The following is a 15,117-nucleotide window of genomic DNA, read 5'->3' as shown; positions in this document are numbered from 1 at the left end:
TTGCAGCAGAAAAGACAAGCCCCCTGTGAAGGGAGACGCCCCTGATCAGCATGCCTGAAAAAAATAACTGAGCATTGAATGAGGAGTTCTCTAGATCCATGTGAGGCACAGGGCTGTTGATCACGAATATTCAAATTGCCAATTTTTATCGCGAATATCGGCACTTTGAGAATTCGCGAATATTTAGAATATAGTGCTATATTTTCGTAATTTCGAATATTCGAGATTATTTTTTTTAATCAGTACACATGATCCCTCCCTGCTTCTAGCTTGTTGGCCAATGAGAAGGCTGCAATATCTTTGACTTTAGGAGTAGTGTTGATTGCAAATTTTTATCGTAAATTTTTCAATTGCCAATTTCCGCAATCAAGAAAATAATGACTGGAGATAACGAATTCGCGAATATATAGCGAATATTCGCCCATATATTCGCAACATATCACAAATTCGAATATTGCCCTTGCCGCTCATCACTAATTGTCAAGTGCTATGTATAATTTGTATATATTTTTTTTGCATTCATTTTATACATTCGAGGCCCCAGTGAAAAATCTACCACCTGCTAATTATAATACTCGTGTCTCCTTATTTGGCAGAGGGTCCTTTGGGCTCCCTCAGGCCCCAGGGCTGAATGCAACTGCTACCTCTAGACTCCCCATAGCTACTACGCCCCGTGGCATCATACACATGGCAGAGCTGTGTACCGCCATATGGTGCCACCATATGACAGACGTATTCCCCTACAGAAGCAATTCCATGCATTTCTCCATATGACACGGTGTTATATCTGTCAGATTTCTGTTCCATTTCATTTTTCCTGATTACACCTTCTGCATTATGCTGAATCCTTCCTTATTTGCCCCTAAAACCTCGTCTTATGGAAGAATCATCAGGACACGACTCTTGGACTAATCCTACATTTCTTCTGATTGCAGCTGATGTCTCCAGGGTCTAGTAACAGCAGCGGTTCACTTTCACCGTCTGCCTCATCGGACTGCCTGGTCGCCCGCGGTGGCCCTGGACGTAGCCACGTAGCGGCTCTTCGTTCTCGCTTTGAGTTGGAGTATGCCTTAAATTCGAGCGCCTACTCAGCCTGGCCTCAGAGGTGAGTGCACTACAGCGTTCCTAAGGAGGTAACTGAGGACCACCCTCCATCTAGATGTCAGGAAAGAGAAGGATTGGGCAGATGGATTTCAACATGTCTGATCTGTTTGTTTTCCAGAAAATAAGCTGGAGTAGCTCACTCTCCTCTCCCTATAGAAAACACACACATACTTGGCTTAGCCGAGCATGCATGTATGTGTTAGGAGAGATAAGCTATGGCAGGTGGATAGCTGGTCTTAGAGTTGCATATGGGATAGATAGAGCATATAGGAAGGGAGATACGGTATATACTGCACCTCGTATATGGCTGGCATTGTAAGCGAGAGCTATCAGCACTACCTCAATTATGTGAACGTCTTCAGAATAACAAGGGTCAAAAATACAAAAAAAATTGAGTTTAGCTTTATTGCATTGCTGGAGAACCTCAGCCATCTTGATGCACTTTATCTGAATGTGGGTGGCATGTAAAATACTGCTCTACCAATAGGGGGTGCCTATGAATATTATGCAACACAAGAACAAATGAAAGAGTGTACTGCACAGTGTAGTTTAAGACACATCCTTCTTCATAACAGCACTCCAAGAGGTCAGGCATGGTACTGCAAGTAAAACAAAAAAGTCAATGGTTTCAAAACATTGCTGGAAGGGTAATCAAGATACACAAACAATACAAAGTGTCAGATCTCCTAAATGTTAAATGGCATCTGGGTGCGCGCTACCTGTATATACGTCTTCACGCCGCAATCTCATCATTATCTTTTTAATTAATGTTCATTTTGCAATAGTCAGCCGCAGGAAAGATCAGAGAAGCGAGGTGAAGTGAAAGGATGCAGTGTGTGTCGTGAGAGCGCCGGGTTATTTGGCGGTGACGTCTCGCGGGTCACCCCGTTTTTACAGTTTATAATTCCTACCTGCAGTGTCTCCGTATTCATAGAATATCAATTATTCACGCCGTACTTTCAGTTCCTTCTGTTTATTCTCACCACATAATTAAAAATGAAATTCCCCAGACGGTTCCTGTTTTGATCTCTCCAAAAAAAAAAAAAATCCTTTCTAACAGAACGCGGCAGACTGACATTGAAATGATTACTGCGCTAATTTATTAGCCCATCGTATGACAGCAGAACAAGGATTCGCATTCCTCGCCATCGCGGACCCTGTATTTCTCTGTGTCTAGACGCTTTATGAGGATGTCATTTTATGTTTGTTTTGTGCTGCTGGATACGTATTGTGTTGTATTGTTTTTTTGTTACAATTCTTATTTTTTTAATCTTCGTGTCTCTTTTCTGTACATTTTATAAAAGAGCTTCTTGCATTAGCATGGAGGTTGCGAGTAGTAGTCCCTGATGCACATGACCATGTTATGTGTCCATAATACAATGCCCATAGAAACCCGAGGGCCCATAGATTACCTCCTGGCACCTGCAATTGCTCATGGATTCTTTCTAAGAGCATGAGAAGGAAGAATCAGGGCATGTCCCCTTTTTGGGTGCCATACCATGGAGATATTCCCTGCTAGATGCAATGCTTCAGGACCTTAAGAACTCTGTGGGAACCACACCGGCTTAAAGGCTATGGACACCTTCTGGGCAATTTTTTTCAATGATTATATTTTAGTCATTTTGGACTAAAAAAATCATGATTAATTGGTCTTTATTAAAAAAACAAAAACTGTTCAGCCATTTTTTGGGATGCGGGGGTTAAAAATCAGTCTGCAGAGTATTAGTGTTTATCGAGCATCGTGGAGTTCGAGCGCCATGCTCGAGTCAGTTTATTTAAATGTAATTTAGCATCTATTTCGGAAAAGTTTCTGCCAGGATTTGAACTCCCAAACCCCTTGTACATTAGAGGCAAGGACCTTATCCACTCAGCTATAAAGCTGAACACTAAACTGTGTCAGAAAAGCCTCATAGTAGTTTCTGATGTAGTGAGTATTCCTATTCAGCAGAAGACTTATTTTATATTTCTGTGCTGGTTATCGTGTAGCTCTATAGTGTAGTGGTTAATATTATTGCCTCTAATGTACAAGGTTGGGAGTTCGAATCCTGGCAGAAACATTTCAGAAAGAGAGATTACATTTATATAGTTTTATATTTTTTTTTGTAATTGCAAAAAATATATGGCACAAAATAAGGAGAATAGGTCATCATTATTAAAAGCCTGGAAAAACCCCTTTAAAAGAGTGCTTAGGAGGTCAGGAGATCAGAGATAAGGCTGACCGGGCTGAGAAGTGAAACTGTGCAAACTGATTTTCACATCATCTCAAAAACAGCTGATAATGTTCAATAATAATCTATTGAAAAAATTATCCCAAAATGAGTAAAATGCAATCTTAAAAAAAATTGCCCCAAAGGTGTCTATAGCCTTAGGGAAAAAAAATATTGTCTGACTGATCCCCCGCCACTGCCATTCCAAAGCTTACCAGGCTTTCTGATTTCGGCATGGTCTGCAGGAAATGGTAGGAGTTGTCTGCTTAGGCAGGGACTGGTCACAATGCTGACCCACCTCAGTGTTTGGCTGAGCAGATATCTCCAGGCAAACAGAGACCTAGAAGGCGCTGGAACGGGATCATCAGGGGATCGCTAAGGTGAGCAATGCTTGGTTTTTTTAAACTTCATCCTGCTTCTTACATAAAGGATGATCTCAATGGACAACCCCTTTAAATACGTTTTCCTATAACAAAAAGTGATGGCGTATCAGTTGGATATAACATCACTTTATGATTGGTCTGGACTGGTGGGACGGGGAATTGTAGTAGGCTCAGGCTCAACCGGATGCACCGTATTCACATAATGTACACCAGTCTTACAAAACCAGCATCACTGTTCATAAATAATACCGCCAAACCGTGCCTAAATAATGCCTCCTAACAATGTAACACAGTACTCCAAATATAGTCACCTTAGCGGTAGTAAAGATGGGGTGGTGGAGGCCTCTAATGTTAGAGAAATATCAGAATTAATCTGAGCCCTATAGGGTAGGGCCCCCGAACTCCCTATTATGTCCATAAACCCCCATCTACTAACATACTGCATACATTTGCTGGGAACCTGAGGAAGCCTGTGATACCTCTCCTCAAGCAGAGGAATGATAACATCCACAGCGTCTCAGGCTCATACCAGTGTTGGACACAACAACCCGTTAACCCTTTGGCAGACATCCACCTTATCTATATATGCGTCGCTCCCGTACATATGCAACATGAGGCACTGAGTCTAAGCCATCCGCAGCGGGTGTCAGGATCAGAGATAACTCTGATCCCAGCTGTTTAACCCCTTAGATGCTGTGGTCAGTAACGACCACCGCATCTAAGTGGTCATACAGAAGGAGCTCCCTCCGTCAGCTCATCAGCACTTCCCAACGATGTGAACGATGGATGCCGATAGGTTTCCAGGTCTGCCATCTTTGTACTCCAGGACATGCCATAAATGTCCAATAGCTGTGGGTCTCAGTGATCCTGAGTATGGGGGGGTCCCCCTAAGACTAGGTTACCCCTGTAGGCTTTGCCTTAGGGCTCATGCACACGGCATGGTCCTCAATATAGGGGCACCATCCACTTGTGCACCGCGGAACGGAGGCACGGTTTCTGTCCGTGCCTGCGCACCGTAAAAAGAGTATTGCATACACTACTTTTTTTGCGGCGTTGACCCCATTCAAGTGAATGTGTCCTGCCTCCGCAGGTCGGTGCCCATGGATTGCGGACCGCGGCACATGCCCGGCCGGAACACGTTCGTGTGCATGAGCCCTTGGCCTGACCCACCTTCCTGCTCCTTCTTTTTTTAGGTTTCATATTTTTCTGCAGAACATTCCTTCTAGTCCGTAAGGTTGCAAAATAAAATCACAGCTTTATAAACTTCTGCCTGAACTTGTTTTGAATGTATAAAGCGCGTCTAGTTTAGAAATTGCCCAAAACTTTTTTTTAATCATTTTTAAGGCGGGAGAATCGGCTAGACAGTTTGTAGATAATTGGAACGGATTGACAGTTCTAGAAAATAAAGAAGAGGCGCCGTGGATCTAATTGTATTATTATAGGATGCGTGCACTTGACAATACTTCACCTGGGCTCATAAAGAAGGAGAAAAGAGACATTAGCATAGTAATAGCAGTCAAGAAGAGAACTTGAGATAGCCTGGAGGAATGTTGGAGCGTCTTTCAGCGACGTCTTTGAAACTTTTTATATTCTAAATACCGCCTGTAATTTATTGAAATACTCGCTGTTTTGACCGTGACAGAGAAAATATTTAATAGGCGTGGATGTGAAGCATTGTGCCGTCTATTCAGGGCCCGTGCTCGGCGGTAGTGGTTGGGAAACAAATGTCAAGTGAAGACATAGAATGGAGCACCCGTCACTGGATTCTGATCACTCCGTGGAAACTTAAAGGGGAACCCTACTTACATGTATCTTCTGACATGTCACTCTCCTGGGGGTGCTCACATTCAAGGGAATATTAGCTGTTGGGTAGCATTTCAGGTAACTATGATTCCAAAGGTAAGTGGACGCTATAACGTCAAGGCCACCGGGACCTTGTGAATATCGGTGAGTCATTGTATGGCGGTACTTCCTATAGGCAAAGATTCAGGTCACCGCCATACACATTCAGTAGCTATTGGCAGAACGCTCTTTAGTTTTAAAGCTTAATTCCTCCAGATCTCATGGACCTCGCAAAACAAAAATTTAAAGGAGCACTCCATGCATTTAAAGTAGCACACCATGCATTTAAAGGAGCACTCCAGGCAAAATGATGTTATGTCTAGTGCAAGGCCTGAGGAGGTGGAGCATCACACAGGCATTTCTTTGACATTCAGTATATCACCATGTCATGCTCCACCACATCAGGCTCTGCACAGGGCACCACACAGTGTACCCATTTTGCCTGGAGTGTTCCTTTAAGAGGGTTGTTCACCTTTGTTTGTTACTGGAGTCAGTAACCAGGGTTCGGGTTGTCGAAAATAAATGTTTCTCTTTACTAAAGTTCAGAATGGGAGTTGTAGTACATCCAACGTTATCAAAACAAGGTTCCAAGGCAAGTCACAGTATGGTGTCTCTTCCCAATAGCTGCACTTCCCAATCCTACAAACGGTCGGCCAGTCTGTTATATGAGTGTGAACGGAGCCGTTAACTGTTAATCCTTCCACAAGCAGCATAGTCTATCTCAGCCATAAACAGCAAATACCTTGTGATCCTGGACAGCCTATAAATGTCTCCTCCAGCTTTCCCTCAGGGATTGTTCTCTCGACAGGACTGATGTTTCTCCTGGAGCTGAACTACAATCTGTCCTGAACGTCAGGCAGAGCTAAACTGAAGTGGCTAATGCAATCCTGACTAGAAAGCTCCTCCCTCAGAGGGGAAAGCTAATTCCCTCTGCTGAGTCAGGGCGTAATTAACTAAACAGTGCCACCTACAGACAGATTTTGGAAATGCCTACAAAGCATAATACAAAAGCATGAACAAATTATATAACATCGAATCAAGAACAATTTGCAAGTACCCTGTTCTGGGGTACTGCGCGTACACTGTTAGTTTCTGGTGCCATGGCTGCTCAAAGCAACTGATCAGTGGGTGTACTGGGTGTCTGACCCCCACCGATCTGATATCGATGACCTATCCTGAAGATAGGCCCTCAATATCTGTAGCTTGGAGAACACCTTTAATTTTTTATAAGTATGGGGACGGAGATGCTTGGCTGTCTCCAAGGATGGAGGGAGCGACGCACATGAGTGGCCACACTTATCATTCTCTTTAATGGTACCTTGCTGTTGGTGCCTCGCCAGGGTAATAGGGGGCAGGGCTATCCCTAAAGCTGGGATCCCCCGACCTACCCCTTTAAGAAATGTGTAATAATGATCATGAAGAGATTTTACGGGCGCTCGTGCTCTCCTCTGCTTAGTGCCGCTTCATTTCGCTCTCCTACAACAGGTCGCAATGATTTACATTTAGTCAGAGGAAATGAATGAATCTTTAATCTTGTAGAGCAGGAGGAAGGCGGCTTCACACCGAGCCTGAGGAGGAGAGATAGCTCCACCGCGCACCTCAGCCGCCTAATAACATACACCAGAGGGGTGATTACTTAGCAAACAGAGACCATTAGACTACTCTTATTTTATGGGGAGAAAGGCGACAAAAGACATTACTCTGCAAGACAATGAAAAATGTCTCCTGTAGATTTAGGGCAAGAAGACATCAATAATGACCAAGAGACGCACCCAAAAAATTCCAAACCACAAAATAGAAGTAAAGGGGCGACCGACCTGTCCAATGACAGCATTTAAAGGGTATTTGACTATTTGTGACTAGAAAACCTTTCTTCCCGATACGTTTACCATAAGCAAATTTGGGTCATGTAAGCCCTGCCCCTGAGGACCCCCCCCCCCCCCAAACGCACCTTCTTACTTATGGAAAGGGGTGTTGGGTTTAAAATATTTATTTATGTAGGTCGCTGTAGTTTTATAATGTACTTCTGGTGCCATTCTGGGCTGTGGTCACATGACCATGTCCATACAGATCTTTCTTATTTCCTATGATGTTATGTCCATGGGTGGGGCAGTGATGAGGGAGTGTCTATGTAACTAGCTGGATGGGAGGAGCTATAAACTAGCTGGGCATTCTTGGGGGAGGGGCCGGAGCTGTGACAGAGGAAGGAGAAGTGCATCATGGGTTTGGTTGGATACAGGAACAGGAAGTGCTACGTATGGGAAGGAAACAAACCAAAGGGATTGGTTTAGAGGCTGAAAACTAACAAGGTGGTATTTACTGGCACAGCAAGACATTGCGCCTACGAATCATGTGATCTCTGACTTGTCCAACCCCCTTAGACACAGAGCATCGGTCATTTGGACAAACAGGCATACAAGTGTGACTGCACTGCGGAAAACAACCAAGCAGTTTGTCTAACTATGTCTAATGGTGGGGAGGTCACATGATCGGGGGATGGGACATCTTGATGTGACTTCTGTCATACCAGAAAGGGGGAGTCACATTAAAAAAATTAAAAATTTTGTGTAATTGATCATTTTCTTGTGTAATGTGGTCAAATATGCCGCTTTTTTTATGCTGACGGGTAACCCCTTTAAATGCCCTTTAAGGGGGTTTTCTGCTTTGGACATCCCTGTTGGTTAGAGGGGTTCCCCCATGATAAGATGAGCGCGGTTTGTTCTCTTGCTGTGACAACCTGGCAGCAGGCGTTCAATTCTGCTACAGCGCCACCATAGGAGGAATGTGGCATTACATGGTGCCCATTGGAATCAGTAGACAGTGCATGAAATGCGTTCGTCTGCCCGGTCCTCTAGAAAGAGCGAATGTATTGTTTTATGACATCGCCATCATTACATCTATTCACAGAGATCATCGCCTCCTGCTGTAAATATTAATGTCTCGTCGTCTCAGTCGCTGAGCGTGGCGTTACTTTGTATCGTTTTATTATAACATCAAGCAATTTCCCAACTGGCAGATGTGTTATTTTGGATCCTGGCAAAGTCGCGCTTCGGAGGCAGATTGCGCTGTAGATTATGATAACGTCTGGTGATATCCAGCCAGGAGGACTTGCCCAGAAGAGGGATGCAGACGTTACTGATGCAGACACTTGAATAAATCAACATTTACTGACGGATTATTGAAATAAATGATTGTTCATCACAATGGACTCAAAATGTGCCAGGACCCTGCGATGACTTAACCCTTCTCCGCTTACAATATTCTTCTAATTCAGCGCCACGTCCGGCGTACAGACAGAATATTAGCAGAGTTGTGGCTAACGGTAAATGGAAGCATTCGCAGCTTAAATTCAGGGGCCAAAAACTCCTCATGACCCAGTTCTGTTCACACAGCTGTAGTCTGTTACAGTGTATCAGTGTAGTCAAAGTAGTGTTCCCACCACAGGCAACAGTTTTAATAAGGGACTATTCTTCGAACCCCCAGAGAGAAATGTAAATACAGAGCATAGCCTAGATTTAAAGGGGATATGCCATGATTCTGGTAAAAAATTAAAATCAGACATCATATAGTCCATGCCAATCTCTAGAACCAGCCCTGCACCTCACATGGATCCAGAGATCTCCACATTCATTGATCCAATTGCTCTTCTAGATTCTCCTCAGGATGGCAGCTCAAGGGGCATGTCCTTTTGGCTGGAGGTCTTTCCCAATAAAGACAGCTCAGGGGTGTGTCCTTTCTGCTACCGCTCTCTCCCAATCACAGCTCAGGGACCGTGTTCTTTCTGCTGCTCTCTTCCAATCACAGCTCAGGGGCGTGTCCTTTCTGCTGCTGCTTTCTCCCTATCATTGGTCGGGGCATGTCCTTTCTGCTGCTGCTCTCTCCCTATCATTGGTCGGGGCGTGTTCTTTCTGCTGCAGCTCTCTCCCTATCACAGCTTGGGTGGTGTATTTTCTGCTGCAGCTCTTTTGCTATCACAGCTCAGAGTTGTGTGTCCTTTCTGCTGCAGATCTCCCCCTATCACAGCTCAGGGGGGTGTCCTTTCTGTTGAAGTACTCTGCCTGTTATAGCTCACTGGGGGGTGTCCTTTCTGCTGCAGCTATCTCCCTATCGCAGCTCAGGGGAGTGTCCTTTCTGCTGCAGCTCTGTCCCTGTAACGTTCACAGCTTCTAAGGTACAACCACACGGTCAGGTTTCTTAATGCAGTTTTTGAAGCCAAAACTCAGGAGTGAATAAAAAAAAAAGGAGAAATGTTGTTTATTTTATACTTTATCTCCTTTTATGATCCACTTCTGATTTTGAAGGAGGACTTTAAAGGATGGAATTGAGCATGTGCGACCACCTCAGTAGGTGGACATGTATGTTAAACTCCATGGGGGGCATTATATACAGGAATACACAGTGATGACCTATGTTTAGTCAGCGGTATAGCGGTATAGGACGGTATTGGCACAGGCCGATGCTACATCGCCAGTCACTTATGATAGTGGGAACAAAACAGGTTCAGCAATTGAGCTGACGGCATGGGTGGCCGCTTGGCCATGAAATAGTCATTGCTCAGGGGCCTGTGAGCCATGTAGAGGAAGAGGAAAGGTAACTCTGTGGTGTGGGTCAATGTGGGGGCTACCCAGGGTCCACAAGAGGAAATTATTTTTGGGGCCCAACATCCATGTCATCAATAAAGTCTAAATGGGTTTTATTCAAAGAAATGGTGAGTGTTCGGCTCCAAAGACTGCTCCAAATGTTGCATTTCTCCTGGACGTTTGGGGCCCACTATGGTGTCAGAGACTGGGCCACCAGACGATCCTCTGGTACTCAGGGGCTACCTACCTACGTCAAGCAATCTCCCAGGCAGAAAGAGCTACGACCTAGTGCCCCAGGGTTTTATCACTTTGCACCCTCAGTACCTTGTGTGCTTCTCCAGGTCTGCCACCTATTGCAGAATGAGGACCCCATCCCCCCGATTACCTTACTGCCATTGCTGCATTCATTCTACTGATTGATGGTGGTCCCAATCAAACCTGCCCCGATCATGATATATCCTAGTGGGAACTAAAAAGCCCCGTGTTGTAGGCGGGTCCAAACTGACAGAAGACGGGACAAAACAAGTAGGCAGGGCCTGCAATACTGTAGTGCAGCACATAATACCGCCCCAGCAGAACCAAATACCACAGTGCAGCACAAAATACTGCCGCCTTCACCACAGTGTTCAACTGTATCACCGTCATGAGGATGGCAATACAGTTGAGTTCAAGAGGGCACTAGATCATTATGTAGCTGGGCATCGGCCCACCAGGAAATTTCCCTGTAGGGTCTATGGCTAACCTCTCCTCCCCCCCCCCCCAAATAAATAAACTGTGAACGTAGCATTGTTTTAGGGGGTAACGCTCTGCAGTTGAGCTCCAGAGAGCAGAGCCCGCAATGTCCTGCAGAGGAGGTAATGGCGGGGTGCAGCCTGCAATATGGCGAGGTATTTGTCTGTGCTGAGTCGCTATTGTGCGCTTACGTCCTGAAAACGTATGTTGGTTATCCCGGCTATTTTATTAAAATCTGCAATGAGTGTCAGGACAGTAAAACCATGACTAATGACGTCCTATTCTAAAGCTCCACAAGGTTAATGCGAGCATTATCGGAAAAGGCAGACGTGAGAAGGAGCTTCATGAGCACAATATTCACATCAGCTTTATGGAGCATTTAAAGTCAATAGCCCTCGGTATCTGTGCTAACGAAAAGAGCCGTATATGGTCAGATGGCGGCTTCCGCAGAATAGATTTCTTACGTTTCCCCCCCCCCCACTAATAAAATCTACTTTCTCATTTATCGCACTTCTTCTTTTCTCTTTTTTTTTTGACATTGTGGAAACATTGTGCTCGCAGAAGTATCACGCGCTCCGAAGCAAAGTGTCCCCAGATGAGCACTCTGCATTAACTCAGCGGAACTGTAAAGGTGAAAATGCTAATTCCTAGCAGAACGCAAACAATGGCATCGCTCTTCAGTAATTGGCGGCGACTTGGGGCGGGGGATACGGCGTGCAACCTGCGCCATAGGCGACCAATGAGCCTGCATTGTATCTAAACACCGACTGGTGAATGCACACATTCAGAATTTATGTGCCGTGAAATCCGCAGGTGTTCGCAGGGAAATCCGTGCGGACAATCCGCGTCACTTGGTGCCCATTGAAGTGAATGGAGAAAATCCGGTCAGGAAAAATTAAATAAAGTGACATGCTGCAGATTTTAAAGTCCGCAACGCAGGTCAAAATCCGCACGGAAAAAATCCCCATTGTGTACATGAGAATTTCAAATTCTCATTGAATAAAATGTGCACTTACGGTGCGGATTTCCCGCACACAAATCGGCGTAGAAAATTAGCACGCAATCCTGATCGTGTGCATTTAGCCTAAGGATCCGATCGCACGAAGGTGCTGTTGTTGAATACCGCGGGCCGTAAGGGCCTCACTGCCTCTTATTAACTAATGAAGACCACGCTGTTTAGGGCTCATGCACACAACATTTTGTTTGGTCCGGATCTCATACGCATTTTTGGCGGATTGAATACGGACCAATGGGGCCGTAAAAGATGCGGACAGCACACCATGTCCGCATCCGCACATCCATCCTGTGGTATCCGCAAAAAAGATAGAACATGTCCTATTCTTGTCCATTTTGCGGACAAGGATAGGACATTTCTAGAGCGCTTAAAAAAAAATCAGTGGTGGCGTGCACTCGGACAGGATCCGTGTTTTCCAGATCTGCACTTATGGCCGTGTGCATGAGCCCTTAGCCTGCATTGCTAATGGACACACGGTGCCTCCAATACAGGGTCGGACTGGCCCACCAGAGGATCCTCCGCTGGGTCCATGTCTTGATACCGTAGTGGTCTCCAAAGGTCCAGGAGGAAAAAACACTTGGAGCTGCCTTTGGAGCCAATCACTCGCCACTAGGGTCTTGATGATTTGGGGTTTAGGCCCTGAGAGTAATTTCCTCTGATGGGCCAGAGCAACCCCGTCCGACACGGCTCCAAGACCTAAGGGAGCATGCACACCAGTCCAGTTTGTGCAGGTTTTACACCGTTTTTGCCTCTTTTCTGCATCCAAATCCGCACTCGTTACTTGCAGATTTTGACGTAGATTTGCCCTGATCTCACTCTCTGCATTGCAAAGCGTGAAATCTGCACTGAAAATCCGCAAAAACAATTGACATGCTGCAGATTTCAATATCAACACAGCAGGTCATTTTCCGCACAGTGCAGGATAGGTTTAGTAAATCCCATCTGCTTAGCTGGTACTTCGTTAGGCCTCATGCACACGACCGCTGGGCGCCCGTGGCCGTATTGCAGGCCGTAAACAGCAGGTCGGCAGTCCACGCCGGCTGTGTGCATCACAGATGCGGACCCATTCACTTGAATGGGTTCGCAATTCCGGAAATGCTGAATAGAGTCACGGAACGGAACACCGGAAGCATTACGGAGCGCTTCTATGGTGTTTCTTTCTGTTGTTCCGCACCGCAAATAAATATGACATGTCATATTTTTTTGCAGTGTGGACAGACCACGGAACCATTCAAGTTGAATGGGTCCGGCCCGCTGCACGGATGTTGCTCGTGCATTGGGGACCACATTGGAACGGCCGTGTGCATGAGGCCTTATTCTTTCTGTAAGGCCTCATGCACACAACCGTATGTCTGCAAAAAACGAATCCGCAAAAAATATGGATGACATCCGTGGGCATTCCGTATTTTGCGCGACGGAACAGTTAGCCCCTAATAGAACAGTCCTATCCTTGTCCGTAATGCAGACAATAATAGGACATGTTCAATTTTTTGGCGGAATGGAAATACGGAAACTGAATGTTTTTTTGCAGACCTATTGAAATGAATGGTTCCGTATATATGATCCGCCAAAAAAACAGAACGGACACAGAATAAAAATATGTTTGTGTGCATGAGGCCTAAATGAGGACTTCAGTGCACCGAGGGGAGTGGCTAGCACTAGGTAGCTGAGGTCACTGAGGGGCTAGGCCCCGCCCCTCGGTGCACTGAGGCCCTCTTTTGCAGAAGTCTTTTTTCTCGGGAAGCCACCACCACGCAATTGCGGTCCCCTATACACGGAATGGCCGCACAATGGCCGTGTGCATGAGGCCTTACGCTGTGGAGTTTCCACATGAAAATCCACACTCAATAAACCCAGTGTGCATATACCCTAAAACATACCTCCGGTCAAAAAAAATGGGTCTGTATGAGGAGTCAGTGTGTGCCGTCTCTTAGATCCACCGTTTGCACTTCTTCTGACTTTAAAATGGTTTTCCAGGTCCTAAAAAAAAAATTGGGGATGACCAGGCACTGATAGTCCAGGTTCCTGTACCGCATCTCCATTGTTTCCAATGGAGAGAGTTGCTGGATTGGTCACCGCTACTGGCCAGTCAGTGTCCTCAGTGGTCATGTGCCAGGCCTGCGTACGTCACAGCCGAGGCAACTAATTGGTTGGCAGTGGTGACAGGTGGGGAGTCGGCACATCGCACCTCTGGCCAGGCACGGACTTTTAGTCGAGCCGCCTCTTGATGTGCGCCTGATGCCGCCGGAACTCCGCCCCCTCCCCCATTATAGTCAATGGAGACTGAGAGCGGCAGTCCGGGGGCACACGTGAACTAGCGGCAGGACGGATCCGACAGGCTGTTTACCCGCCGGAGCAGCCTGCCGGACTCCCCTGCCGCTAGTGTGAAACTAGCCTAATACTTCCACAGCTGAAGGTTAATTACTTTCACACTTGCGGCAGAGTGATCCGGCAAAACGTATGCCAACCGATGGCATTTGTAAAACTGATCAGAATCCTGATCAGTCTGAAAAATGCCTGATCAGTCAGAAAAATGCATTGAAGTGCCGGGTCCGTCTTTCCGGTGTCATCCGGTAAAACGGATCCGGCATTTATTTTTTCAACTTTTTTTCGGTCTGCGCATGCTCAGACCAGAAGGACGGATCCGGCATTCCGGCATTTTAAATGCCGGATCCGTCACTAATACATTCCTATGGAAAAAAATGTCGGATCCGGCATTCAGGCTAGTCATCAGTTTTTTTGGCCGGAGATAAAACCGTAGCATGCTGCGGTTTTATCTTTTGCCTGATCGGTCAAAACGACTGAACTGAAGACATCCTGATGCATCCTGAACGGATTGCTCTCCATTCAGAATGCATGGGGATAAAACTGATCAGTTATTTTCCGGTATAGAGCCCCTAGAACGGATCTCTATGCCGGAAAAGAAAAAAACGCAAGTGTGAAAGTACCCTTACTACAAATGTTTCCAGTCCAGATAATCATCTCTAAACTAAACAAATCTGTCTTCTGATAATTTGCTACAATGTATCACCACCAATAAAATGTATCCACCTGGAGTCTTAGCTGGTTACAGAAAAGTGAGGCTGGGTTCACACGTTGTGGGAAAAATGTGGTTATTTTGCTGTGAAAAACTGTAAAGACTCCATATTTACCACGTTGCAAAACCGTAGTGAGAACACATGCGGCTGACCCCAAAATGACCGCATGTGAACCCATCTTTATTGTGAGAACCCAGCCTTGCTAGACTACACACA

The 15,117-nt window shown here is 45.7% G+C and overlaps 1 protein-coding gene across 3 annotated transcripts in view; it reads left to right on the top strand.

Moving 5' to 3' along the window:
• Positions 1–15,117, top strand: part of LOC122943020 (serine/threonine-protein kinase TNNI3K) — a 228,599-nt gene that overhangs the window by 205,815 nt on the left and 7,667 nt on the right. For all 3 annotated transcript variants that reach the window (XM_044300379.1, XM_044300378.1, XM_044300377.1), the window contains one exon: positions 936–1,105. In XM_044300379.1, the coding sequence (XP_044156314.1) occupies positions 936–1,105 (170 nt within the window). The remainder of the gene's footprint in view (positions 1–935; positions 1,106–15,117) is intronic.

The sequence above is a fragment of the Bufo gargarizans genome, chromosome 7, assembly GCF_014858855.1.
Source record: "Bufo gargarizans isolate SCDJY-AF-19 chromosome 7, ASM1485885v1, whole genome shotgun sequence".
Taxonomy (NCBI): Eukaryota; Metazoa; Chordata; class Amphibia; order Anura; family Bufonidae; genus Bufo; species Bufo gargarizans.
The sequence above is the reverse complement of the archived record's forward strand: the minus strand, read 5'-3'. Positions and strand labels throughout refer to the sequence as shown.